This window comes from Phacochoerus africanus, chromosome 5 (genome assembly GCF_016906955.1).
Source record: "Phacochoerus africanus isolate WHEZ1 chromosome 5, ROS_Pafr_v1, whole genome shotgun sequence".
Taxonomy (NCBI): Eukaryota; Metazoa; Chordata; class Mammalia; order Artiodactyla; family Suidae; genus Phacochoerus; species Phacochoerus africanus.
Window position 1 is genome coordinate 136,711,672 of NC_062548.1, and position 27,697 is coordinate 136,739,368.

The 27,697-nt window shown below is 56.2% G+C and overlaps 1 protein-coding gene across 6 annotated transcripts in view; it reads left to right on the forward strand.

The window, feature by feature from the left end:
• The first annotated feature begins 6,968 nt into the window (after positions 1-6,968).
• Positions 6,969-27,697, forward strand: part of MYT1L (myelin transcription factor 1 like) — a 140,013-nt gene continuing 119,284 nt past the window's right edge. For 5 of the 6 annotated variants that reach the window (XM_047782725.1, XM_047782722.1, XM_047782719.1 and 2 more), the window contains exons 1-3: positions 20,572-20,626; positions 21,230-21,263; positions 21,476-21,538. In XM_047782725.1, coding sequence (XP_047638681.1) covers positions 20,572-20,626; positions 21,230-21,263; positions 21,476-21,538 — 152 coding nt within the window. Of the gene's footprint in view, positions 7,113-20,571; positions 20,627-21,229; positions 21,264-21,475; positions 21,539-27,697 lie in introns of those variants that run through there. The other variant, XM_047782721.1, reaches the window with a different exon arrangement.

Consider the following 27,697-nt stretch of genomic DNA (forward strand, 5'->3'; position numbering starts at 1 on the left):
AGTCACGTGATCCTAAGCAGGGTTCGCTTAGGAGCCCTCAGCGTCAGCGCTCTGAGTCTGAGCCGGCCTTTCTGGAAGGATGTGCTGCACAGCTTCCCACGTCATTAGCCCCTTGTTCATTTCCATCCTTTCTCTTATCCGGGCATCGTCCGATTGCAGTGACCACGCTGACATTGGGGGCCCAGAGCCCCCAACCTCGTCTGGGTGACATTCCATCTGCGGGTGGACTGAGGTGCTACTTCACAGCCGTGTTGAGAGGAAGGGACAGCTAAAACCTCAGAAGAAGGGGCCTGGGACCCAGGGCACAGCAGGGGCCAGCCCTTCCCACCCCTCCTTCCCGCGTCCCTGCTCCTCGGGTGGTGTCTCCTTTCTCTAGAACATCGAAGCCGGGGCAGCGGGTGTGTCCATGTCCGGAGGGCGCAGAAAGCCCACATGCGGGACCCCGTCTCAGGACAGCGGAGGCGCCCCTGCTGTGCCCTTGAGAGGGGGCAGGTGAGACAGGGCGGGACCTTTGCAGCACCCAGCTGCTGCCCGAGCAGCGGCCAGCCTGTCCCAGCCCCGGGCCTGGGCCTGCCGTGTGAAACGGGAGCGTTTCTCGAGGAGCCGCATTGACGCCGGGAAAGCTCAGGAAGCTCTGGCCGCTCCACCTTTAGGTTCCTGTCGTGGTGGTGTCCTGTTCAGGTTAGGTCCTCTGCGTCCTGTTGCGGCCCTGGCACCCACCTCAGCACAGGCAGAACACACGTGCGCACACGCGAGCCATGCACTTCAGGAGCCCACGTCCTTTCTGGATTCCTAAGGATGCAGGCCCAGCCCGACCAGAGAACGTGCATGTTAAATCAGGAGCAGCCATGTCACTGCGAGCTTATTTGGGCTGGAGTCGGCCCTGCTCAGAGCGGCCAGCAGGCCTGCGTCCGCAGGGGGATTAGCCCAAACGCCGACTTCAGCGTCCAGGACCGCGTCTCCTGCCTCGCGCTCTTCCAGTTCCTCCCGCTCGAGGCTGCGGGCCGCCTTTCCCCTCCTGGGGTCCACGTCCCCAGCCTCTCTCCCTGCACCAGCTCCTCCATGTCTAACCCTCTCGCTGCTCAGTGTGCCCTGTGTGCCGCCGGCTTGCCTTCCACCTTTGCGCCCCTCTGCGTCCCTGCTCCTGCTGGCTGGGCCCTAGGCTGCGCCACAGGGCCCTGTGAGCCAGACCCCGGCCCCACCCTGGGCCCCAGCAGGCCTCCGATTTGCTTGCTTCCCTGGCAGGACGGGCAGAGGCAGAATCAGTTTGCTGGTGGGCGACTCTCAGATGCCCCGTCAGATGCTGGTACATCTGAGAAGCAGTGATTTCAGCCCAAAGCAGAAGAGGTGGTGATGAGGCCCCCAGCACCACGCAAGCAGAGCCTCACGCCGTAAACCCAGGGAGACAATGCCGCCTGGCCCCAAGAGCCCCTGGCCCCAGGCAGTGAGGCAGGCGTGGGGTCCAAGCCCTGGTGGCTGAGAAGGTCTGGCTGGTTCACGGACAACTCCCGAGTGTTGCTCGAGGTGTCTTAGGAATATTTTTAACAGCGTTATTAGGATGTAATTCACGTATCTCTCCATTCACCCATTTAACGTATGAAAGTCAGTGGGTTTTCATGTGTTGGCAGACGAGTGCGATTGTTACCGGTCGATTTAGAACATCTCTGTCATTTCAAAAAGTAACCCCTTAGGAGTTCCCTCACGGCTCAGCAGGTTAAGGATTCCGTGTTGTCACTGCTGTGGCTCTGGTTACAGCTGTGACGTGGCTTCTGTCCCTGGCCGGTGGACTTCCAAATGCTGCAGGCGCAGCCAAAAACCAACCACACAAAGAAGGCTTCAGCTATTATGCCCCCGTCTCCGCCTTATCCTCCTCTAGGCAAATGCTGTCTACCTCTGTCTCTGTACATTTCCCAGTTTGGGACACGCACGCACATGGGGTCGTGGAACGTGATCTGTGCCTGGACCCTGCGTCGCTCGTCGTAATGTTTTTGAGGCTCCTCTGGGCTGTAACCTGTGTCAGGGCTTCGGTCCTGTGTGTGACTGAGCAGCAGTCCGTTATGTGGAGAGACCACATCTTATTTGTCCATCATCATCTGGTGGAAATTTCAGTTGATTCCCCGTTCGAATGTCGTGAATATGGCCGCTCTGAACGTAGTCTACAAGGTTTTGTGTGGACATGTTTTCATTTCCTAGCCAAGCATGGAATTACTGGGTCACACAGGAACTGTTGAATCATCTGCCCGGTTGTTTTCTGAAGTGGCTGCACCGTTTGCATTTTGTGCGAGGGCTCTGATTTCTCCACGTTTTCCCCATCACTAGTTATTGGCCGACTTTTGTATTCTGCCCGTCCTTGGGGGTACAAGTTACCTCGTTATGGTTTTGACCTGAGTTCTCTGACGGCTAATTGTGTCAAAGAGTGCCTTTGTATGTGCTCACTTGTTATTTGTGTGTCTTCCTTGGAGAAGCGTCAATTCAGATTCTTTGTCCATTTTTTATTGAATTGTCTTTTTATTATAGAGCTATGGGTTCTTTATATATTTTGGATACAAGTCCCTTATCAGATATATGATTGACAAATATGTTTTCTTATCCTTTGAGAAACTTTCTTCTCACTTTCTTGATGGCGTATTTTCAACACAAAGGATTTTCTTTTTAATTTTGACGCAGTCCAGTTGCTCTGCTTTTTTTTCTTTTGCTGTGTGTGCTTTTGGAGTTCTATCTGCGAATCATTTGCCAGCTCCAAGGTTATGAAGATTTGCTCCTAGGTTTTCTTCTGCGATCGTATGGTTGTATCGCTTACGTTTGGGTCTTTGACCCACTTTGAGTTCTTCTGGGTGGGTGGTGTGAGACAGGGATCCAGCCTCACCTTTCGGCGTGGGGACAGCCCGATGTCCCAGTGCGTTTGTTGCAGAGGCTGTCCTTTCCCTCGGGTGGGCTCCACACTCCTGTGAAGTCAGGCGATCACGTTGTATGTGTTTCTTTCTGGACCCTCAGTTCTACTCAGCTCCTCTGTGTGTCTGTCCTTGTGCGAGTATCATACTATATTGATTGCTGTTGTTTGGGGGCTTTTTAGGAAAAGTCGTTGTGGTTTAGTTAGAGTTTTGAAACTGGGAAGTGTGAGTTCTGCTTTGTTTTGTGTCCTGTTAGCCGCGGGTATGTCCAGTGAATCGTAAAGGTTGCGAAGCTCGTAGTAGTGGGGCTGGGATCCCCTGCTGTCCCTTCTGTGGTACCGTGTTCCTGGAAGCAAAGGAGCAGTCGTTACCTCGCTGGACCAGCTCCGTCGTGACTCTCCCCAGGACCCAGGAGCACCGAGACTTGGCTCCCAGGAGGAATCCATGCAAGACGTGGAATGCCAAGCCTGTGACACCTGTCAGGTGTACCTGCCTTTCATCCTAAAATGCCGGGCTAGGGATAACACTTCACTGCCCCGTGCAGAGCTTCCTCGTGGCCAAGCAGAACCTCCCCCGAGGCTGACCCCAGAGCCAGCCTGGGGCTGCGAGCCCCTCAGCCCCTCCCAGAGCCGGGCTGCTGACTCCCAACTTCTTGGGTCACCCTAAGTGGCCATTCCGTCCTGACTGTTTCCGCCTCCATCTGAAGAGGGACCAGGGGGCGCTCTTTCTAGATGGCCTGCTGCCTGGACGCCTCCCCCGTTGGCACCTTCCGGGCGGTCGTGGCCATGACCGTGGGGGGCATAGGGGAGTTTACTCAGGACCCCTGCGGGAAGTGTAGCCTCAGGAGAACTGTCACCTGCAAGTCTTCATCCTGGAGAGGTGCCTGGGCTGAGCGTCAGCCAGGAAGGGAGGAACCCGGGAGGAGACGACGCGGGGTCCGAGAAGGGACAGCTCCCTGCCTCTGTCTCTCAGGGTCCCGGGGACGCAGGCCAGCGAGGCCGAGGGGAACGCAGTGAGAGCCGGGACCCCCCCCCCCCGCCCTCTCTCTGGCTCCCAGGATCTCAATACAGATACTTGTGAGGTTTGTTTCTCCAAAGCAAATTTTAAAAAGTAGGTCTGAGACCTTAATTTCCTAAAATAAATTTCCCAGTGGATTTCTGCCACTGACGTTTAATGTTAAAAAAGAAAGAAAGAAGAAGGCCTCAGTCCTGAGTCCTGGCGGCATCTGGCCGTGGGGTGGCAGGTGGGCTCAGCCCGTCACTGTCCTGCCCCCAGGGGGGCTGAGGGGCTTTGGCTTCCAGCAACAGCTGCTCTGCTGAGTCCCAGGAAGCCACCTCTAAGGAAAGAGAGCCTGCAGCTCTCGGGCAGGACCTGCCCCACGGCCTTAACGCCCGACCTCCCACGGGCTCCGTGCCAGCGACCCGACTTTACCGCTAACAGAACACAACCCCGGGACGACTGTGTTTCAGGGTCATGTGACAATTGCCGTAAATACGCATCTCAAGTCCAATTTACTTTATGCCAAGAACCAGAGTTGAACCGTAATTAACAGTTTGGTTGTCACTCGTTAATGTATGATTTAATTGTTTAATTTTTTAAATATTATGAGCTCTTTATATGTGTATTTCTTGGTAATATTACTAACACTGGACTTGAATATTTGCTGCTGCTTGCAAATTGCTTGTTGTAGCTATAGTTTTGTAAAGGCATTTTCTATTCTAAAAAGACCAACCTCTGCAGGTCTCAGTATCAAAACTGAGCACACTATCAATGTATGAACTTGTTCTAATTTCGGCTTTAGTAGATTTTGTTCTTTTTTCTCAATTATTGGATTTTAAATCAGTTTAGTGGTGGGCGTGGAATTTCTATTTTACCCAAACAGTATTGTATGGTTTTTTCCGTCCGTTCTTTCATCCTCTCTCTACGTCTCTACCCGCCCCCCAAGTTATTTTGGCATATTTAAGTTTGCAGCTGTGTTGATCCCGACTCCCCTCTGGTCTGTCTTTTCTTCTCACTTTGAATTTGGGAGCAGTGTCAACCTCTGCATTTTACCCGCCGTCGCCCAGCCCAGCGGGCGCAGCCCCGGAGCCCCCGTAACCGGGGACGAGTTCAGTGAAGGTTTTCCCGTGCAGGGAGCTGCTGGCCTCGTCCTGGTTGCACATGAGAAGCTGGGACTCGGAGATGTTGCGGAGGCGTGGTGAGAGAGAGGCACCCGGTGACGCTGACGTATAAACGTACTGTTTATCCAGCACTGTGGGTGGCAAGGTCCTTTCCGTGCGTCATGTAATTTAAAGATGGAGAAAATTCTAGGACACGAGTGCTTATAAACCACAAGCTCAGGTTAGGAGGCAGTACGTGGTCATGCTTTCCTGACCCGAGGCTTCAGATCTTTTAACCATTGAACATTTGACTGGCGGGATGTGTCCGTTTTGCAACAACTGGCTCCATCAGATCGGGACTCCCTCCTGCCCAGGCCCAAGGCACTGCTGCCTTCCTTTCTCTCTCTCTTCCTTTCTTTTTTTCTTCCTCTTCCAATCACAAGGCCTTATTAACCAGGTACTGGCTGCAGCATATAAAACACCGGGCCGGTGGGACGGGCTGTTCCAGAGTCCCTCGCACCACAGCTGGAGCTGTAAACAGACGAAGTGCTCCCAGGAAAGTTTAGGGACTTTTATTAAATCCTAAGGAGGAGGCGGGGAGGTGCTCTTTTGTTTTATTTATTTATTATTTATTTATTTATTTATTGTCTTTTGTCTTTTTAAGGAAACGCCCGGGGCATATGGAGGTTCCCAGGCTAGGGGTCTTATTGGAGCTGGAGCTGCTGGTCTACACCACAGCCATAGCCACACCAGATCCGAGCCACGTCTGTAACCTACACCACAGCTCACGGCAACGCCGGATCCTTAACCCACTGAGCGAGGCCAGGGATCGAACCTGCAACCTCATGGTTCCTAGTCGGATTCGTTTCCACTTTGCCCTGATGGGAACGCCTGTTCTTTTGTTTTAAATCACGAAGTTGAGAAAAAAGACCAATCTGGTCCAACTCCTCTCTCTTTCTGGGAACTTAGGGGTTTAGATCTGTGGCCTGTGGCCTGTGTTCCTGGCAAGACACACAGGTGCGCACACCTGGCGCCTGTCCGTGGCTGAAATCACGCCTTGGGAAGAGTAAGCGTGGAGGAAGGCGTGAGACTCGGGGCTGAGGGTGGGCAGCCGCAGATGGGACGGGGTGGCTCCCAGGTAACAGGCAGGAGGGCTGCATTCCAGACAAAACAGCCCAGGGACTCCCTCTGTGTCTTGTTTGACTCAGCTAGCTGTTGTTCAAACGAGAATCCCAGGGACAGGCGCCGTGGTGCCTGAGTGTTGTGCTGTGGTCTGCTGAGCCCTTAGCTGGAATGTCAGTGCCCAGAGGTCTTCCAGCAGGACCGCGCCAGAACAGGCAGCGGCCCTTTGGAGTGAATGAGGGCGTCCCAACAAGCTCCTGTCAGAACCGTCGCGGGGAAGCACCCGAAGCCACCACGAGCCCCCAGGACTCAGATCCCCGCCAGGTCTTGGGCCTCCGCTCCTCCTGAGCTGCGTTTGAAGGCCTGGCTGTCCCAGAAGGAGCCCTAGATGTGCCAGCCAGATTGCCGTTTCCATTAGGGCCCCCGCGAGCTCCCTGAGGAAATCACAGGCTGAATAAGGACCGTGTGTGAGCCCTGCCAGGCGGCCTGTGCGCTGCCCCCCCCCCCACACCAGACGCGGAAGGAGAGACTAGAGAGGAGGCTGGGGAGCCTGGTCCCCGGACCAGCAGCCCCAGAACCTTCTCAGGTAGAGCGGAATGTCCCACAGCCCGCAGGGAACAGGACTTGCCAGACAGCGCTTGTTCCAGACAGAACAAGGGGAAAGCCCCCAGAGCCCAAAGAGCCCCCCGTCCTGGAGAATAATTCGCCAGGGGCCCCTGTCTGTGGAGAATGGGGAGGCTGGCGGGCCCACGGCGACCGCCAAGGGCACCTTCTCATCGCGCTGCTTCCGAATGTCCTGCTGACACATCATCAGACGCCTGACCCTCCCGTTCCGACTTTGCAGATGGAGACACCGAGACGCAGAGAGACCAAGTGACCCCCCCTCGGTCACAGGCTGGGAGGACCCAGATCAGGACGTAGAGAGAACCCCGACTCTGGGCCTGCGTCCTGCCACGGAGTCACGCTGCCTCCCTTCCTAGGAGAGAAGGCTTCCTGCAAGGTAACCGCCACCCCTGGGTGTGTGTCCTCAGCGGGCACAGCCCCGTGTGCACGGGGAGGCTGTGCGTGTGCATGTGCGTGTGTGTATGCGTGCGTGTGAGCACCAAGGGCTGACGGTCGGATGTCAGGCCAGATGTGGTCCGCCAACCGCGTCCTGTGATCACAGCTGGCGCCACCCTCCCTGCCCCCAGGCCTCCGTGGCCGCACTGCTCAGGTGTCACCATGTCCCCTTGGAGGCCCTCATCCCTGTCTTCCCCTCTCTGGTGGCATCGCGACCTATCCTGGGGCTTATATAAGAGACGCGCCACCCTGGAGCCCTCAGGCCTGTGCTCATGGGTCTGGGCAGTGCCCCTCTCACGGCCCGTCCACCGCAGTCTGGGCACTCTGGCTGCTGTCCTGCCTCCTCTGGAGCGTCACTCAGAGACCCACTCTTGGTCTCCTGAGACCAAGTCCAGCAATCTCGGGGTCAGAGGGGTCTCCCAGCCCCCACCCCATCACCGGATGGATGAACCTTCCCACACTGACCCGCAGCCACCTGACCACGGCCCAGTGGGGTCAGTGTCACACCGCAGGGCTGTGTTCAGCCCCCTCGTACCGGGGGTCCTAGCTCAGCGTTAACCCCTGCCCCCTTCTAGAACCTCCTCCCCACTCGCTTGCAGCTACAAGCTTCTTCTGTAGCTTCTCTTCTTCTGTGGGCACCTGCACATCTGTCCCCAGACAGTCCGTCTCCGCGCCAGTCAGGACGCAACGTCCGTCCTTCCATGGGCACCGCTCTCCACCGTTTACAAAGCCCCGGGCCGGCCGTGCACGTGCACACCCATCCGACCCTCACTGAGCTCGCGGGCCGCCGTGTGCGCTGTGCGGGGCAGAGCTGGGATCCGAGGGTAAGAGGCACACTCAGTGGGGAAACCAAGTCCCCGCCCTTTTCTCTCAGATGCCCGTGTTTCCTATGTAATGACTCGTGAAAGGTTTTCGCTTCCGAAACTCTTCCGTGGGGCAGTGTGCTTGGTCTCCCCGAGCACAGACGAACTCCACGGATTACATGTCCTCACTTGCAGACACCGCCGTCTCTAATTTTTCTGTTCTTTATTTCTTTAGTATATTCCAGTCCTTAAAAAAAAAAAAAAACAATTTTTTAAAAATTGGATTTTAAGAAAAATAGGGATTAGAAAATCACTAGGATAATTTCAAATCTCTAGGTAAATGGGCACTTCTGTGAATTTTTTACATCATAACATATTTGAATCTTTGAATTTTATTTTTTGTGTCGCTTCATCAAAATGTAAATGGGGGAGAAGTTGGAAAATGCTGAATATAGACCAGATGTAGCCTCAGAAGCGGACGTATAGATTAGCTCGTGAATGCAGAGCGGTGCTGATTGCTCATTGAGGCCGTTTTCCCATCGCATTTGCGGGTCTGTCTCTGGGAAGGGGAAGCGCTGTCTGCTCTGCGGCTCCTGCCGGAGGGCCTGTCCGGCCGAGGCCGGGGTTCAGCAGACGAGGAAGCACCTTCCCGGCAGGGTCACGAACACGCAGCCGAGGGTGTAGAGCAGACGTGGGGCTGACACGCAGGCGGGAGTAGGTGCCCGTCGAGGTAGCGAGGGGCTGACCCGGGGAGTCCTGGACGCCAGGGTCCACGGCCGGGGCGGGGGACCCGAGGGCCGCAGCAGCCGGGGCTCGCCGGGAAGGCACACGGGCCGTAGAGCCGCAGGGCGCTGGGACTCTGGCGGGTGACTGTGGGTCGGCCTGCATTTTGTACTCCTAGGTGGGGAAAAACACAACCAGCAAAGAAAAAAAGAAAATACGTGCAAGAGATAAGCGGGGCAAAGGAGGTCACACCCGAGACTCGGGCAGAGGCGGCGTAAGCCCTGAGAGTCGGGCAGAGGCGTTACACGTTGGTGCAGAATGTTTAAAAAGGAGAAAAATAAGCCAAGGGCGAGAGTGAGAGCTTCCCGGCGGCAGGGGAAACTCAGCTCGTCAGCTGGAAAGTACAGACCTTATGCAGGGTCAGGAGGGCGAGGGAGTAACGTGACCCTCAGCAGAGGTGACGACCTGTGCCTTCCACGCCCCCTTCGCCCTAGAAAAGCCGGCGTGATCCTGCTTTCCTCGCCAGGGCAGGGTTCTTCCATCTGCTAACCGCACTGACACTGTCCTTTAAGAAAACCATCTTATGGGAGTTCCCATTGTGGCTCAGTGGCTTAAGGACCTGACAGTGTCTCTGTGAGGATCCGAGTTCAATCCCTGGCTTCGCTCGGTGGGTTAAAGATCCAGTGTTGCCGTGGCTGTCGTGTAGGCCTGAACCTCCATTTCGACCTGGGCCCAGGAACTTCCATGTGCCACCCATGCGGCCCAAAAAAGAAAAAAGAAAACCGTATTATGGAAATAGGCACAAAGATGTGTGTGATATCTATGCGGCCTTCTTTACAGTGGAATAAAACAATACAACAACCTAAGCCTCCACTCGCAGGAGAACTCACAGGGATGGCTGGATAAATTATTGGCTGTACATTTTGTGGAATATTATGCAGCTGTCCAAAAAGCATAATCCATAGGCACTGACCCGAAGAAGTAGTCGTGACGTGATTCGTGCAAACTCGCAACTTACGGAGAGTTTGTGTGCAAAGGAGCCTGCTTTTGTACAGAGGAAACGGACAGATGAAGCGGCTCTCTGTTCGTTACGTTTTAGGCGCAGAGAGAACTTGCGGGTGAGAAGGCTGGCTGGGGGAAGAGAGGCTGTCCCTGCCGCTTTATCCCCACTGCGGGGCCGGCACTCACTGTGTGCCCTTCTCTTGGTTTTTTCAACCCAATAATGTGGGCGTGAAGAGAGGCAGGCTTTGTCGCTTAGGCTTGAGGACGTCCCCAGGGAGCCTTTCTGGGTCCAGGGTGCAAATGGAACGGCATCTCCGCTGTGCACGTGACGGGGACAGGGGACAGCATCCGGGGAAGGCGGCAGACTGGGTGTTAATGGCTGAGCCAGGGCGGTGCCCAGGAGGTGGCGCGTGGAAGGCCACGCACGCAGCAGCCGAGAGCCGAATGCGACAAGCGATTTGCCGGGAAACAGAGACCAGGAGGAAGCCAGGTGTGATTTTAAGGTTTCCCGCTGAGAGAAGACCCTTCCTTTGCTCCATAAACAGCCACTGACAAGTAGAGGGCTCGTCCTGGGCCTTCACAGGCTCCGTCCTCCTTGCAGGGCCTTGCGAAATGAGGAAGGGACCCCTTCTGACCCCAGCACAGAAGCAGGCGTCGGATGAAGGGGCGGACCAAGGCGGAGGGGCGGGCGTCCAGGCAGTGAGAGCAGCGAGACAGGGAGAGACGTCCTGTGCAGGCAGGGCCAGCTGGACAGACATACCCGAGGGTGGCTTTCAGTGAATTTGCTGGAGACCACGGGGCTCTGGACCCAGCTGGAACTGTGGACTCAAGGCTGAAACGAGAGGTCAGGACTATGGATGCTGGTTGAGCCCAGGCCGCGGGGTGGACACGTGGGCTCCGAGCGCGACGGGACCTGCCGGGGTCAGGAGCTGTGATCTGGGGAAAGTGGGGGTCACGTGGAGCCTCTGCTGAGGGCTGAGATGGCTCAGCTCTGGGGAGTCCTGGATTCTAGAAGTGACATCCGGCAGGGCACAAGCTGGCTGGGGGAAGGGCACTGCTGGAGAAGTGGCCACCGCTCAAAAGGAGATGAGAGGGTCGCTGAGGTAGCAGGTGGGACGGGGGCCTGAGCTGAGGGGAGCAGGAGCGTGGGTGTCAGGAGAGGCTGAACTTGCTGGGGGGGCAGAGGCAAGCCCAGGATTCCCCCAGAAGGGGTCTCGCAGCCTCGCAGGGTGGGGCCTGGAGATGGGCTGGGGGACTCAGGTGTGACCTCCAGCTCCAGGTCTTTCTAGCTGCGCAACCCCCAAAGTCCTAGACGCTGTCGTGATCAACCCGCCACGTGGCGCTGCCTCCGGGCAGAAGGCAGAGTCACTAACAGGGCCCGCGAGGTCCCGGGAGGGCCCCTGAAGCCATCGTCGGCCTTTTCCAAACATCCGTTCTTTACTTTTCTCGAGTGTCCCTTCCCTGGAGGAACGTTCCAGCAGAAGCCGCAGTGCACTTTCCTCCTCCTCTCTCCACCGTGTGGAGCGACCGAGCCCCTTAAGCAACTTCCGCCCTCTGCCCAGTGTCCATCTGGTCTTTAAGGGACTCGCGTGCTCTCCTTTAGTGCGAGGCAAGTGTTTATCACCCAGCAGCCGCTCTTGTGCCAGGGGATAAGCCAGAGATGGACACAGCCCGTCCTATGCCCACCTGTCCCACAGGGCTCCCCGGGGGCAGGTTTGTCCTGGGGCACAAGGCCTGGACTCTGCTGTGAGCTGTCCCGGCTCCCAGGTGCCAGGACTGCAGCTTCCGAGACGTCCTGGGCGCACCTGCCTTGTCCAGGGAGCCTAGAAGTCTAGGAACTTAAAATAATCGGGTTCAGGATTGTCAAAAGTCCAAGAGAAATAATTGCAACTAGAAAAAAAAGTTGTGTTCCCACCTCTTCTCACACACACACACACACACACACACACACACGCGTGGTTGGTTGTGTAAACACGGCTGTGGGAGTCACTCGGAGACCACACTCCGAGGCCGGGTCAAAGACCGCTCATTCCGGGCGGTGTTGGGAAGAGTGGCTGAGGTGCGCCAGCCTTCTTTGCGTCCCAGCTGTCACCGTGTGGGGACAGCTTGGGGGTTAGGAGCTTCCTGCTTCCCGCCTCCCGGGAAATGGAGGGGAGAAGGTGGACAGACCTTGCTCGCGGGCCAGGCCCCGTGCCTGCTCCTCCCTCAGAACTGTCTCCCCGAGTCTCTGGACCCCCCAGTGGGGTGAGGAGGAATTTTGCCCCTGGGAGAACTGATTGGCTCTGTTAGTGAACGGGGAGCCCCCGGCCACGCCAGGCCACCTGCCCCTGAGACGCCCCTGCCTCACCACGCACTCAGGTAGGATCATCCACAGAGATGGAAGGGCCCTGCAGACACGGAGGCAACAGCCCCAAACCCCGGGGGAGGGGCCGCACCGCCGTCTGCAGGGCGCCAGAGGCGTCCACCTGCCTCCACCCTGGGGCCGTCCCTGCCGAGGTCCAGAGTGCGGGGGGCTCGGGGGAGGCGGGACCCCAAACAAGCACCTCAGGACAGGAGTGCCGTTCCTTTGAAGGCGGGCAAGGGTCTCTGCACACTTGTCTGGAGGAACTTTCTGAGAACAGAGGACCAGCGACCCCGGAAGAGGCCCGAGGGGAGCGTAGGTGCGTCATTAAACACCAAGGCAAAGCGCCCGGTTAGAGAGCGGACGACCTCCAGACAAGTTTTTTTCTGAACCTCGGCGCCCCCGTCCAGCCCTCAGGGTCCACACTGGGAGCTGCCCTGCCCACAGAGGTCCCGATGCCAGATCCGGGTCTGGAGCCAGGGCAGGATCCTATGCCTCTGAGTTACATAAGCCCCCACGCCATTCCTGTGTCTCAGGTCTGGCTTATCTTGACCTGGAAGAGGGCCTGGAGCCTAGATGTCCTGCTTGGCTGTCCTTGGATGCAGATATCCTCGAGGGCCGAGTGCCCCGGCAGGAGGGCACCCAGGAGCCCGGACGTGGCGGTCATCACTGTGGGAGCCCAGCCCTGAGCCGGCCGGGACCATATCAGGAGCAGCACAAACACGTGTGGACTGGGCGGGTGTCACACACAGGGGACCGGAAGGGACCTCGGGCACCTGGGGCTGCTGGGTGGATGCTGCCACGCTAGCCGTCAGTGGCCAAGAGACGTGGGGTAGTCTCCAGACCCCTATGTTTGCAGACAGGTCAGGGGTCTGGTCTTGGATACGAAGCCTCCAGGTCTTGGGTGTCAGTCTCGTGTGTGGGGCACCGAGGGGCCCTGAGACCACAATGCTGTCCCAGCGCCTGCCCCTGTGCCTCCCAGGCTGGACCCTGGCCTCTACATTTCCTGCCAGAACCAGCTCTGAGGACAAAGTGGGGAGAAGTGGTTAGAAACACACTCCTCCTGAGAAACAAAAACCAAGCAGGAGGCATAGCTCTTCCAGACTTCAAGCAATATTACAAAGCCACAGTTATCAAAACATTGTGGTACTGGTACCAAAACAGACATACAGACCAATGGATCAGAATAGAGCATCCAGAAATAAACCCTGACACCTATGTTCAATTAATCTTTGACAAAGGAGGCAAGAGCATAAAATGGGAAAAAGAAAGTCTTTTCAGTAAGAATTGCTGGGAAAACTGGACAGCTGCATGCAAATCAATGAGACTAGAACACACCCTCACACCACGCACAAAAATAATCTCAAAATGGCTGAAAGACTAAAATAGAAGTTAAGACACCATCAAACTCCTGGAGGAGAACATAGGCAGAACATTCTATGACATCAGCCTTACAAATGTTTTCTCAGGTCAGTCTCCCAAGGCAATAGAAATAAGAGCAAAAATAAACCAATGGGACCTAATCAAACTGACAAGCTTTTGCACAGCAAAGGAAACCAAAAAGAAAACAAAAAGACAACTTACAGAATGGGAGAAAATAGTTTCAAATGATGCAACAAACGGGTCTTAATCTCTAAAATATACAAACAACTTACACAACTCAACACCAAAAAAGCCAACCACCAATGGAAAAATGGCCAAAGACTTGAATAGACTGTTCTCTAAGGAAGAAGTACAGATGGCCAACAAGCACATGAAAAAATGCTCAGCATCCATGATGATTAGAGAAATGCAAAACAAAACTACCATGAGCTACCCCTCACACCAGTAAGAATGGCCATCATTAATAAGTCCACAAATAACAAGTGCTGGAGAGGTTGTGGAGAAAGGGGAACCCTCCTGCACTGTTGGTGGGAATGTAAGCTGGTACAACCACTATGGAGAACAGTATGGAGGTACCTTAGAAATCTATACATAGAACTTCCATATGACCCAGCAGTCCCACTCTTGGGCATATAGCCAGACAAAACTTTTCTTAAAAAAGACACATGCACCTGCATGTTCATTGCAGCTCTATTCACAATAGCCAAGACATGGAAACAACCCAAATGTCCATTGACAGATGATTGGATTAGGAAGATGTGGTATTTATACATAATGGAATACTACTCAGCCATAAAAAAGAACAACATAACGCCACTCGCAACAACATGGATAGAACTAGAGACTCTCATCCTGAGTGAAGTAAGTCAGAAAGAGAAAGAAAAATACCACATGATGTCACTTATAACTGGAATCTAATATACAGCACAAATGAACGTTTTCACAGAAAAGAAACTCACGGACTTAGAGAAGAGAAGAGACATTTGGCTGCCTGGGGGGGAGGGGGAGGGAGGGATGGGGAGCTTGGGGTTAATGGATGCAAACTATTGCTCTTGGAATGGATTTACAATGAGATCCCGCTGTGTCGCCTTGAGAACCGTGTCTAGATACTTACATCGCAGCAGAACAATGGGAGGAAACAGTGGGCATACACGTATGTGTAACTTGGTCTCCATGCTGTACAGTGGCAAAAAAAAGAAAGAAAAAAAAGAAAGAAACACACCTCCAACTCAGAAAATTTGACTATTGAAGCAGATAGAGACGTATTTTCTTACTTTTTCACTTGCGGCCCAAGGAGCAACAGAGATTTTAACAAAAGGAGCGCAGCATCTGGAGGGTGTGATCTGTATTTCATCTAAGCTCTGGAAACGGGGGCTCCTCTGCTCAGCCTCTCCCAGAAGAGAAACGTCCCTCTGCAGCTGGAAGCGTGGGAGTTAAGTGGGGAACAAGCTTCGGCTTTGCCCTTGACCCCTGGAGCAAAGCCCCAGTGCCCGGCCTGAGCCGCGGCCTCCTGACCCCTGATCCCCGACCACTCCCCGTGGGCGCCGTGGCAGCCCCTCCAGTGCCACGACGGGCCGTGTGGGCTGAGGAGCAGGGCTTCGTGGCTGGAAAGTCGCCAGGTCCCCTCGTGTGAAGAAACTCTGTTCAGACCTCACCCGGTGGTCACTCTGAGCCTTCAGACCTCGGTTCCCTTTCAGACGTTGCGTTAGGCCCAGGCTCGGGGTGGCAGTGAACAAAGACAGCCACGCACCCTGACCGGCAAGGCCCCGTGCGGGGTGACTCGGAATCTCTAAGGCTTGGCCCGCGTGAAGCCCAGAGACGCCGCGGCCGGCGTCCCCCCGCCTTCGCTACCGCCAGCCCCAGCCCCGGCCCCTCTGTGCACCAGCGGTGGCAGCGAGTTCTTGGCGCCTCCTCGTTGGTGCCATGGACGTTCGAGAGCCGTGCCCTGCTCACGAGGGGCGCGATCAGCGAGCGGCCGACCCGAGTTCCCTCCCCGCTTGAGTCCCTCGTTGACGGGACAGACGCTGTGGGGGGGCAGCCCTCCCATCACACCACCTGCCCGAAAGGGACCTGATTTCTCCGGACAGTCTCCTTCTCGATTCGGGGCGCTCAGGCCGGGGGTGACCCTGTGACGGTCGTTCTCTGGCCGCTGCGTGGATTTCCCACGGCTCCCGGGCCAGGGCGCGGCTCAGCCATCGGCGCAGAGGTCGGCCTTAGGGAGGACTGTCCCCTTACCCGCGGACACTGTGGCTGGACCGCAGGTGTCCAGGGCTCCTGTCACCAGACGTTTGCACTGCGACCTGGCAGCACAGCCACTGCCGTGTTCTCGGGGTTCACAGGGTCGTTTGGAAGGTGTGAAGTCCCGCCCAAGACCTAGAGGTTACTCAGCCTTTGACCTCTGCTGGGAGGAGTCGGGTTCCGCGATGGTCACTTCAGGGCACTGCCCTGAGGCATCGGAGCCGGGCGGCTGTTCCGCCGTCCCGGTCCTAGCGAGCTGTGCCAGGGCAGTTCCCAGAGGCCCCGGCTCCGTCTCCCAGACTCGTTCTTGCCCGAAGAAGCGGCATCAGTGGTCTTCGTCAGACCCGTGCCTCTACCGTTTCTCTTGGAGGCAAGTCCACTCTGCCCACAGCCCTCGAACCACGTCCCGTCTCCGTGGATGGGGCGCCCCAGTGCGTCGCAGTGCTGAGCAGGAGCCGTCGGGGTGTCTCCAGACCCCGGAGGAACCCAGACACGGATGGAAGCCGTGCTCTGTCTTTCCCGCCTGGGCTCTGAACACCATTGCCTGGCTTCTGCCCTTTCCAAGCTCCGTGCAAGCACGGGCAGCTGAGGCCCATCGCAGGTGGTCGTTGGAGGAGAGGCTGGCGTGTCAGGGTCAAACTTTAACTTGGTTTCGCACACGGACGACTTTCCCTCTTCCGCTGCTGGCGGTGCGGAGCCTGTCATCAAAGGAAGGCTGTTGTTCCTGCTCCGTGTGCTGATTTCTAAATGCTTACGGACCAGTTCATAAAACCATTCACCCTCACACCTCCTCAGCCTGTCGCCTCTGAGCGGGCCAATTCCCTAATGGCCTAGACTTTCGCCCCAAATGCCCACGTGTGAGGGTGTCTGAGGGCTTCTCTTGATCCCGAGGAAGGACGCCGAGCTGGCTCACGTCTGGGTCACTGCGGGCAAGGCCACGGTCACGCTGCAGTCACGGGCAGCTGCACCTTCCTTCTGGCCTTTGCCCAGGAAATTCCCGTATTGTCGTCTCAAGCTTTCTTGCCTCTGTTGGCACCAAACACACACATGCCGGCAATCCGGGGGCCGGGCCGGCTTCCGCTCCTTGGAGGACAGTCCGCGGATTCTGGCCCCAGCGAGGGAGGCGAGGCGGCGGCAGAGGAAACGGCGGGAGCAGGCGACCCAAGGCTCCGCCTGTCTCTCACCTCCCTGACCCGTCCCTCTTCCCACCCTGTGACGCGGGGCAGCGAAACCGAAAAAGTATAAACCTTGAACCACAAACCCACTTGTTCCTTCTAATTTCGTACCCTCTGGATGATAACGCTGTCCTTCCTTTTGATGTAAATATTGGCCAGAAATCCTCCACTTTAACATGTGTGCTTCCACTGAATTCGCCAACACCAAAAAGCAGAGAGTGCCGTATTTGGGGAGGCATGTTAAGTTGTTAGAGTGGCTTTTGAACGCTGTTCGGGGGACTGTGACCCATGATTTCTGATTCTCGCCCACCTCCCCGAGCGGGTATGTATGAGTCTGAGCCGTCCTAGGACCCGCGTCCAGCCCTCCTGGGGCAGTGCCAGGGCCTGAGGGTCTGTCCAGCATCCAAAGGCCTGAAGGGATCTCCTGACATGTGACTTCTGGCTGTAGCTGGTACTCCGTTCACTTGTCGAAGACCCAGCCTGACAAAAGGGCACTTTGCGGGGGGGGGGGGATCAAATAAGAGAATAACTCCTGCTTCCAGATGTAACGTTACCTGTCACAGGATAACCACTGCCCTCTCCTCGTGACTCACTCCGATGGCTTTTGTTGGTTCAAAGTCAACTTCTTCAACTCAAGACTTTAGAAAACCATTTAAAGCTCCTAAGAAAACCTCTTTGTTATTTAAAATGAACACTGGGCCACAGCCTCCATACCCCTTCGGTGACAGGTTCTCTCCAGGCTGCAGCCGGGGGCTATTTCAGAGGCTTCACAGGCATGAGTGATGAGGGGCCAGGCTTGCCGAGCGAGACTGGCCATGTTCCCCCGAAAGCTCGAGGGAGCTGCTGAAGGAAGGCCCCCGGGAGCTCCCACGTGCCTGTGCCCCGGGGCCCTTGCCCGTCCTGGCCCCTTGGCCTGGAACACCTGCCCCAACCCTTCTTTAAACCTGGAGCCCACGGCTTTCCTGTAGACCTCAACGCGCGTCCCGACTCCTCCAGGAAGCCGCCCCGCTTCCCGGAAGGTTAGCGGCCCTGGTCCTGACGCGGGTCAGCTTGTGCCCCAGTTCCTTAAAGGACAGCCTTCCATCCCCACGTCCCAGGACAGGTGCTCAGAGTCAGGAAAGGCCGCATCCACGGAATGCGACCCGCATTTTCTCCATCACGGCCCTCCTGTCACGTGGGCCCTGGGTACACGCTGGGCTGATGTGTTAGCCTTGGGGGAATCTGTCCAAGGGCAGGAGACAGCTTGGAGTGATGACGTGCCCCCCAGGGGCCTGCCTGCGCCGGGTGGAGGGGGGGTCCTCACCCCCAGGGCTCTGCTTACCTGGCAGGGGAAGGCAGGGCCAGGGCGCAGCCACGCACCTGTGATTCTCCTGAGACCTTGTGATTCTCCTGCAGACGTTTCTCAGGTCGTCTGCCTCCCTGGACGCTTGCATCTCAGGGGTCAGACGCGCTAGCGCCCTTCCTTCCCGGGAGCCAGCCATCACCCCTCCCGGAATTTCTTTCTGAAATAGGCATGGGGGTGCCCTGCCCTGCTCCGGCGCCAGTCACAGCCGTCTGTCCCCCGGGGGCGGCTGTGACCCTCCCAGTTGGTCCCGGCCCCTGTGATCCCCCACTTTCCCTGCGGCCCGAGCCCCCTCTGCTCCGCTAAGCCCCTCTTCAGTGTCCCGCTTTGCTCTCGCCACCTCCCGGTCCCCCCTCTTCCCAGGAAGTGGACTCCCCACGTGTTCACACTCCGGTCCACCCAAGCGTCTCCACCTCAGCAAGCTCTGTGCCTTCCTGTAGGTGAAGCATCCTCGTGCGGCTTTGCTTCCTCCTGCATCGGCACCGGCCACTCTTACTGGGAAGTTCCTCCTCGGGGTCGGCCCTGGCGTCGCCGCCCCTTTCCTGAAGTCCTGCTTTTATGAAGTCCGGCCCAGTCTTACACGCACAGGGACACCCCGTTAAGGGGTGTGGAGCTCCCTGGATGAGCTCGGTTTTCAGTACATGGATTTTATTTCTCTGCACACAGGGGTGCTAAGTAAGTACTTGTCGGCTCGGGAGCCGTCAGGGCTCTACTGAGAATCCGGATTCACTCAATTCCTCCTAAGAGCAGACCCACGCTGTCCCCTTCCGAGAGTAGACCCCCGACTGCCCCTTCCGAGAGCAGACCCCCGACTGTCCCTTCCGAGAGCAGACCCACGCTGTCCCCTTCCGAGAGCAGACCCCCGACTGCCCCTTCCGAGAGCAGACCCACGCTGTCCCTTCTGAGAGCAGACCCACGCTGCCCCTTCCGAGAGCAGACCCACGCTGCCCCTTCCGAGAGCAGACCCACGCTGTCCCTTCTGAGAGCAGACCCACGCTGTCCCCTTCCGAGAGCAGACCCCCGACTGCCCCTTCCGAGAGCAGACCCACGCTGTCCCCTTCCGAGAGTAGACCCCCGACTGCCCCTTCCGAGAGCAGACCCCCGACTGTCCCTTCCGAGAGCAGACCCACGCTGTCCCCTTCTGAGAGCAGACCCACGCTGTCCCCTTCCGAGAGCAGACCCACGCTGCCCCTTCCGAGAGCAGACCCACGCTGCCCCTTCCACAAGGGCACCTGGCAGAGCCACTGCCACCTAACTACAGGCTTCCTCCCCGAATTCTGACCTTTCTCGTCACAAAGGGTGGAGGTTGTGGGCAGTGCCTACAGGCTGTTTGACGCCGTCCACGCCTTCTGCCCGGAACGCGGCTGCAGCCCCACCGGACAGGGCGAGGGCTGGCATCCCAGGTTGGAGTCTGATCCGAGGAGCTGCCGTTGCTCCTGCTCACCTCGCGCCAGCTCCTCTGAGGCCGTGAGGCATCGCTCCTGCGACGCGGTTTCCCTGTGTGTAAATTACTCCCACGTGGAAGCATTTGGTGCACAAACGCGCACGCACAGCTCACCAGCTCAGCAGTGTGTGCCCAGGGCTTCGACAGGGAGTGTGGATGGGGTGTGTTCAGGGCCCTGCAGCTAAGCTGCCACGTGGTGCCCTCGGGTAGGTGGCATCTGTGAGAGCGTGTCACAAGGGTCCCTCCCTCACGGAACCGTGTGTGGGCCAGGCAGGGCGTAGACGGACACACTCTGTGCCTCCACGCGCAGGCTGTAGGTGGGCACACAGGCCTGGGCCCGGGTCCCTGGAAGGCATCCTGGCAGCCCAAGGTGGATGCAGTCATACGCCAGGCCCCAACCCCGTGAGAGCAGCCTGGGTGAGCGCGTGCTTCTGTGGCGCCCCCTCCTCCCCTGAAACTCCGCCATCAGGTGGAACGATTCCGCTCAGGGAGGAGCCAGACATGATACAGGTGCGGTCTCTCGCAGACCTAAGTGCGGTCCCGTATGTTCTTGGTACAGAGTACAACTCGGATGGACCCAGAAGTGTCCTACCCAAGGCCTAGCCCTGGGGGCCCTGCACGGCCAAGGTCTGGTTGGGTTTGTTTTTCTTTTTGCTTTTTTTTAGGGCTGAACCCACAGCATATGGAGGTTCCCAGGGTAGGCGTCAGATCGGAGCGACAGCTGCCGGCCTACGCCACAGCCACAGCCATGCGGGATCCTTAACCCACTGAGCGGAGCCAGGGATCGAACCTGCCTCCTCACGGGTCCCAGTTGGGCTTGTTACTGCTGAGCCACGACAGAAACTCCCTGGCTTGTTATTTTTCAATAACCCCTGTGGAGGGAGCCGGAGGAAGACACTGCCCCTCAATTGCCAGCGGGAGACGCACTGACGCCCCCCTCTCTCCCCAGATGGAGGTGGACGCGGAGGAGAAGCGGCATCGCACGCGGTCCAAAGGGGTTCGAGGTACGTCCTGCTTCCCGGCCCTGCGTCGCCGGGGGTCACCTTCGTCCTGCTGAGGCTGTGACTGCAGGTTCTGGTGACTGAAACCAATGCACAGCCCGAACGTGCAGTTACGTTTGCTGGGCACGTGCTGAGGGCTTAGGCCTGGGATGCGGGCTCTCAGTAGCTCTGAGGAAACGGAGGCGGGAGGAGCCCTGATACGCAGGGGGCTTGGCCACAAAGACCAGGTAGATGGGCCGTCAAAAGCTTCCCGTTAAGTGAGAAAACCAGACCCCTCCAGTGAGTGCGCGTAGCCCCTTCCCGTGTGGGGGCGGGGGCGGGGGCTCCCGGACCTCCTTCCCACGCGCACCTGCTGTCTGGGGCCTGTCCTGTGCTTTCCCGTCCTGTGTGCCCTGGAGCACTACTGGGGCAGGCGCCCCGTCTCCATCCTGCACCCCGGGCAGCTGTCCGTGACGGCTGGCTGGCTGCAGCAGCCTTTGCTCACCTGCAGGGCAGGCGGTGTGTTCTGCTTCAGCCGGCCTTGACACCACCCTCGTGGTCCTTTTCTGGGGAGGAGAGGTTCTCGCGATAGATGGCAGATTTGTGTCTGTTTTTCTGTCTCCGCAGTTCCCGTGGAGCCAGCCATCCAGGAGCTGTTCAGGTCAGTGCTTGCCACCGCCAAGACGCAGCCCCGGCACTGGTTCAGAGACCCTCGCCTCCTGATGGGAGGTTGCGTGCCCCCAGTCCCCCTGCCTGTCTGTCTCTCTGTCTGTCTGTGTCCCCACCTTCCTTCCGACACTGCACAGGCCTGGCCGGTGGGGGGTGGGGGGGCACCTGCCCAGCCCCTGAGTGACTCACCCTCTCCTGTTGCAGCTGTCCCACCCCTGGCTGTGACGGCAGTGGCCACGTCAGCGGAAAATATGCAAGACACAGAAGGTAAGGCCGATCTTGCACGCGCTGTGCTCTCTGAGGGGCTCGAGGGCAGAGTGGGGGCCGATCTCCACCTCGGGGAACAGCGAGCTGTGCTTCCTCGTGGGACGAGGACTCGTCTGGGTCCCTCAGCCATCCCCCTTCCCCCTCGCAGGCAGAATTTACTGTGGACCAGCCTTCCACGCCTCCCACGTGCTGGCTGGGGTCTCCCCCGGCTCAGCGGGAGGCGGCTTCCTCCTCCCCCAGCTCAGGGTGGTAAACCCCTGGTGGTCAAGGTCCAGATCTTTCGGTGGGGAGGTGGTTGGTCCTGAAGGGGAAGCCCACGCCTGGCCTGGGCAGGTGGCTGTGGACAGCGGGAGGACGCATTCCACACAATCCCGCTCCCAGGTATTTGGGGCTGAGATGCTGCTGCTCAGAAATCCCGGGATGTCAGGTCCGTGACAGGTGCAGCAGGAGCGCCTGGGGCTCAAAGGCACCTCAGCAAGATCGCATCCGTCCCCGAGACGTGCCGGTGCGTCCTCAGGGTCCCCTCCCACGGACCCTCCCCGAGCTACCAGGGCAGCCTTGCCCTCCAGTGGAAGGTTCAGGTTGTCGTGAGTTAGAGAAGTGTGCAGGCTCTGACGCGTTTTCAGCTGATCTCCACAGACGAGGCAGTGAAGACTGAGGTGTTCGGCCCAAGCCGTCAGGACCGAGGCCCAGGGAGCCAAGCTTAGACGTCGGGCGGGACACCCAGCCCTGCCCTTCCTTCTCTGCCTTCCGCTTTGCTTCCTCCCCCCCGGACTCTGGGGTTGGGTGAACTCAGCAGCTCTTTTGCTCGCCCTGTAGTAAAACCACGGGACAACTTAGGAGCTACCAGCCTCCCCACGCTAGCGTTTAGGGGCAGGGGCTTTTCCGTGGGCACCGCGATGAGATGGTGTCATAGCAAAGGAGTGACAGGCCGTTACCGAGAGAGCTTTGTGATTTAAATTACTGTAACTTCTTATAGTTTTATTTTTATGGAGTAAAATAGGAAATTACTGATTTGTGTGATTTAAATAAGTGGGTTTTAAAGTATTTATTTCATGAAGGAGACTCTATGTAAGTTCTTTTGGAAACTCCCGTTTTAAAAAGCCCTTTTGTCTATGTTTACAGTGGAAAGCAAGTTGGCCAACGCGAGCGAGTGTTTTCCCTACCCCTCTCTTGATGGGTCCGTAGTTAAACTCGATTGCATTGCTACGGGAAGGAATGATTAAATCTGGCTAAAAAGTTCAAATCAGGTGTCAGCTAGTTTTCATTAGATGTCATAACCACACTTCTGCAGGGGGAAAAAATCATGAAATTGCCGAGATTTTGGGAGGTGTCTGTATTCCTGCTGCAGGTGCACCGTGGAGCTGGGGGCCCGGGGCCTGCGGGGGGTGAGGGGGGGGGGTCTCCTCGGCTCCCTGTCCCCACTTAGCAAAGGGTGAGGAGACTCAGGCTGGGAGCAGCGTGGAGACAGCCTGCTCCACCTCCTCCGAGACACGATGCTGCTGTGAGCCCAGAGCACCCTGAATCCAGGAGAGAAGGAGACAGGACGCTAGAGGGGGTTCACAGGAAAGCCAAGCTGCAAAATGTTGCAACAAAAATAAGTTTAATTTTTTAAATTTAAGATAACATTATTTTTTTACCATGATGCACAGTGTAGGCTGTTACTGGAGCTCGGGCTTCCCATTGTTCTAATAGGGAGAGTGAGTCAGGGGCTCACGGCCGGTCCTAGCGTCCCCTCTGCCAGTAATGACCAGGAGCCTTTGGGCAAATTCTTTCACATGGGTTGACTTTAATTTCCTCCATTTTAAAATGAGAAAGTTGCAGACTTTGGCAGGTAAAACTCATTACCATTCAAAACTTGGGTCACAGACAAGCCTCCCCTACCAGGGGTCTCGCTGAGACGTCAGGTAAGGCTTTCTAGGTCTGATTCCTCCGTGTCTGTCTGAAAGGATCATTTTTAACTAAGGTGTGACATTTGAATTTCTCAGATTGAAAAAAGGCTCCTTATAGGAGTTCCCGTTATGGCTCAGTGGGTTAAGAATAATCACCATGAGGATTTGGGTTCAATCCCTGGCCTTACTCAGTGGGTTAAGGATCCCATGTTGCCGTGAGCCGCAGTGTAGGTCTCAGATGCAGCTCTGAATCGACCCCTAGCCTGGGAACCTCCATATGCTGTGGATGAGGCTGTAAAAAGAAAAAAAAAATTTGAGAAATAGGCGTTAAACTTACGATACTTGCTCTATTGGATGATTTTGTCCTTGAGCTAAAGATAATCTCTTCATACTGTTTGTGTTACTAGTTCACAAACAGTTTGAGGAGTTTCTACCGTGGTTCAGCAGAAATGAGCCTGACTCATGAGGATGCAGGTTTGATCCCTGGCCTCACTCAGTGGGTCAAGGATCCAACGTTGCCATGAGCTGTGGTGTAGGTTGCAGACAGGGCTCAGATCCCACATTACCGTGGCTGTGTGTAGGCTGGCAGCTGCAGCTCCAGTCCGACCCTGGCCTGGGAACTTTCATCATGTGCTGCAGGTGCAGCCTGAAAGGAAAAAAGGAAAAAAAAAAACCAGTCTGAGATGGCTGATAAGCACGTGGACAGCTTCTCCATTAAAAGTTAAATCAAAGAGATACAGTAGGAAAAACGTAAAGGAAATGAGAACAGTTTTACCAGGGGCTTCCTACAGGAGGCCACTGAGTTCCGGGTCGCTGGCAGTCCTGGTACAAATGGACGGATGATAAGCCCACTGTCGGATGCGGGTGTCACCCCAGGTCCCCAGACAGACCCCCGCTCCCGCACTGACCGTAACGCGGCTCCCTCCCTGCCCAGGCAACATCTTTGCACCCTGATGTGTGTGATCAGGGCCGGGCTCTCACCCGCTAACAAGATGGCCAGCCTCTGCCTTCAGAAGCAGCATCAGGATCCAGACAGGAATCTGGCGGGGTTTTGTTTTTCAAATTAAACTTTATATTATTAGCACAGAGGTGTGACAGAACAGCAGGGCCTCTGCCCTCAGGGCCGGAAGCAATCCTCCTCTGGTGAATAAAATCCCAGAAGGGGAATTCAGTCCTTTCCGTGCACAGCGCCTCTGACCTCTTCCTCCACTGGCGTCTTGAGTCTTTTCACCCCTGGCTCTGCTCCCCCACTGCTCCGAGCAGCGAGCTTCCTAACGGTCCTCCCAGGCACTGAACGCCCGTGGGCGCCGCCAACGTGGGGGCCGCCGCAGAGCTTCCTTTGCAGACGCAAAGCAACCCTCAGCCTCGATCAGGGAGTTCTCCAGAGCGTGGTTCCTGGACAGGCACATACGGGGAGGGGAAGGGAAGGTCCCAGATTCCCGCCGGGCCCCGCCCAGGACCGCCCTCCCCGGCGCAGGCGCACTTGTGACCTGTGCGGGTCCAAAAGCCCTGTGGGGAGAGAAGCAGCCTTTTCCCCCGTGGAGGAGCCGGCAGGGAGCGGGCCCGCGTCACTCTCCTGTAATTGTTTTCGTTTAGTTCAAGTGCCTGAGGAAGAGATTGGCTTTTAATCCGGGGAATTACATGAATGGATGCAAACCCAAATATGGGGCATCAAACGCCTCCAGAAAAATCCCTTGAATGCTTGCCTGAGAGTGAACGTTCCAGGACCTTCCATTCACAAGTTTTCCTCCCCAGGTTGACGTGAGATATTGTTTGTGTTAGAGGCACAGTGCGACCTGATGTTAAAAACGGGTAAATGCACAGACACTGAGTCATTCTCAAAGCCGCGGCCAGCTTAGTGTTCTCAAATCTTCTTAAAACTTAGCCAATAAAAGTTAGAGCTAGGGATAATAAAAGGTATTCATGTCCATTACAGATTAATAAATATTAGACTAAGTGGAGGATATGAATTTTAGCCTTCCTCGTAATGGTCATGCACATGCTGGGCCATTTGGAATTAACTGCATTTGCTTACCTTCTTCTGAACGGGCATGTTGGTATAAGCCTCCAATGAAAGAGAAAGGGCGACGGTGGGGAGACAGGGACAGAGGTCTGGGGGATTAAAGTGCCCAAGGAGGATTGCTTCTTCACATCGTCTGGTGTATGAGTCCTCTGAATTTACTTCTGAAATTGAATGGGTTTTATTGACATTTACCCTTCAGTGCTACTTTTTAAGCTATTGTTTGTGGAGCACAGAGTTCTGGTGAAATACTTGACCTGAAATCTAGCTTTCCAGCCTCGTAACCAGCAACAACCACCCACAAGCCAGGTGATGGCTTTGGGTTTATATTTAAATCCCTCTCAATTTAGAAAACTCAGAATCAAATCAATTTTATCTTGAAGCTTCAAAATCAAAAGCTCCAAATGGTAGAGTTCTTTTTGATTAGAAAACCATTGGGTTCTCTCTGCCTGGTGGTGCATGTTCCTTCCGATTTTTCTGTTTCCTACACCTTCGCACCCACCGGAGTGACTGCCACGGCGGCGGCCGCAGCTGAGTAATTGCCTGTCTTCATGGGAGCTTGTTCTGGAGCTGGAGCGAGGGCTTCCTGATGCCCGCGCCCTCATTTGGATTCTGCCAGCAGCCTGGGGGCTGTATTATTCATGCCTTGACACAGAGCGCTCACTAAAAGCCTTGGAACAGAGCCAGGCACTGGTAGGGAGAGTGGAGCACGGCAACTGCTACCGAGAGGAGCAGCTATAATCAAAAGAGAAAGAGAGGAAGAGCCAGGGAGGAAGAAAGAGGGAGAAACAGGGATCCCTGCGCCTCCCTTTTACTGCTTTCACACGGACAGAATTTTCATTTGCATTAAAATAAAAACCCTGAAAATAATTGCATTTTTTCTAACCACGCTTGAAAGTTTAACACAATTTTCCACATTTAATTGCAAAGCTGATTTTAATTAGTAGGACCCCGCCTGTGAGAAATGAAGATCCACTTGGGTGCGTGGAAACACTGCAGCGTCTGCTGAACGCGCTAATTAATGTGTGGCCGCCGAGCAGCCGGGCACACGGGGTCCTTGGCGGAGAATTCTGTACACGCAGCCCCCCGGCCGGGGAGCTGTGCTTGACTTCAGGAATCCGCACCGATAAACAACTCCCCTTCTTCTTTATGAGGCGTCATTGTGCATCGCCCCATCCATCAACCTGACGGCACACCCGCCCTCTTTACCACGCGCCTCTGACATTGTAAATCAGGAGGTAGGGCACAGCTCTTCCAACATCAACCCAATAGCTCGCACAGGGCCACCAAGAGCCGAAACACCGAGATCCAGGGACTTCTCTGTGTGCAGTGGGGTTCAGAACAAGTGGGTTTCCCAGACTGACCCCCGCTCCCTGCCTGTGAGTAATCAAATGTGTGCAAACACAAAATTCGGGCACCGTCTTTCTGGACTATGGTGGCACTTAACCTGTTTTGCCGTAATAAATTCTCTATTTCAAAGAAAAAAAAAAAAAAAAGCTTCCCGGCATTATCCCAAGAGCACAATTTGCCTGCCTCCATCTAGGGCACGTCTGCCCCAGTGGGCGGCTAGCTCTCCGGCCCTGGACCCATTTGCCAATGTAATTTAGAAGACAATGTGATCAGCTCAGTGCATTTAAAACTGCAGTTAAAGCAGATGATGCATTTCAAGGGGTGTTTTTGACATTTGAAAAAATTGTGTGCTTTTCGCATCACTCCATATTCAAAGGGAAGGAGTGTGGGTGTTCTCAGATGGGGACCCCACGCAGGAGGTGCAGGTACAGGGAGTCCCCGGCACCCATGGTCTGTCCTGGTGAAGACGAGACTTAGCGATTATAACCTTGGCCTCGTTGCTTGACTAATGACTGCAAATATCTGAACATGGCTTTGAAACATGGACAGAACGTACAGCACAAATCGTGTGGGTACAGCTACCATCTGGGTTTGCTTGTTCTGACAACCACTGTCTGTGCCAGGATCATAGCAGGTCCACTTTTCGAGTAGCTGTGGGAAGGAGGGGGCCATGAGGGTGAGGGGTGGGGGGCTGGTCCCCTGAGCGATGGAGAGGGTGGAGGTAGGGAGCTGGTCCCCTGAGTGATGGGGAGGGTGATGGGTCGGGGGCTGGTCCCCTGAGCGATGGGGAGGGTGAGGGGTCGGGGGCTGGTCCCCTGAGCGATGGGGAGGGTGAGGGGTCGGGGGCTGGTCCCCTGAGCGATGGGGAGGGTGGAGGTAGGGAGCTGGTCCCCTGAG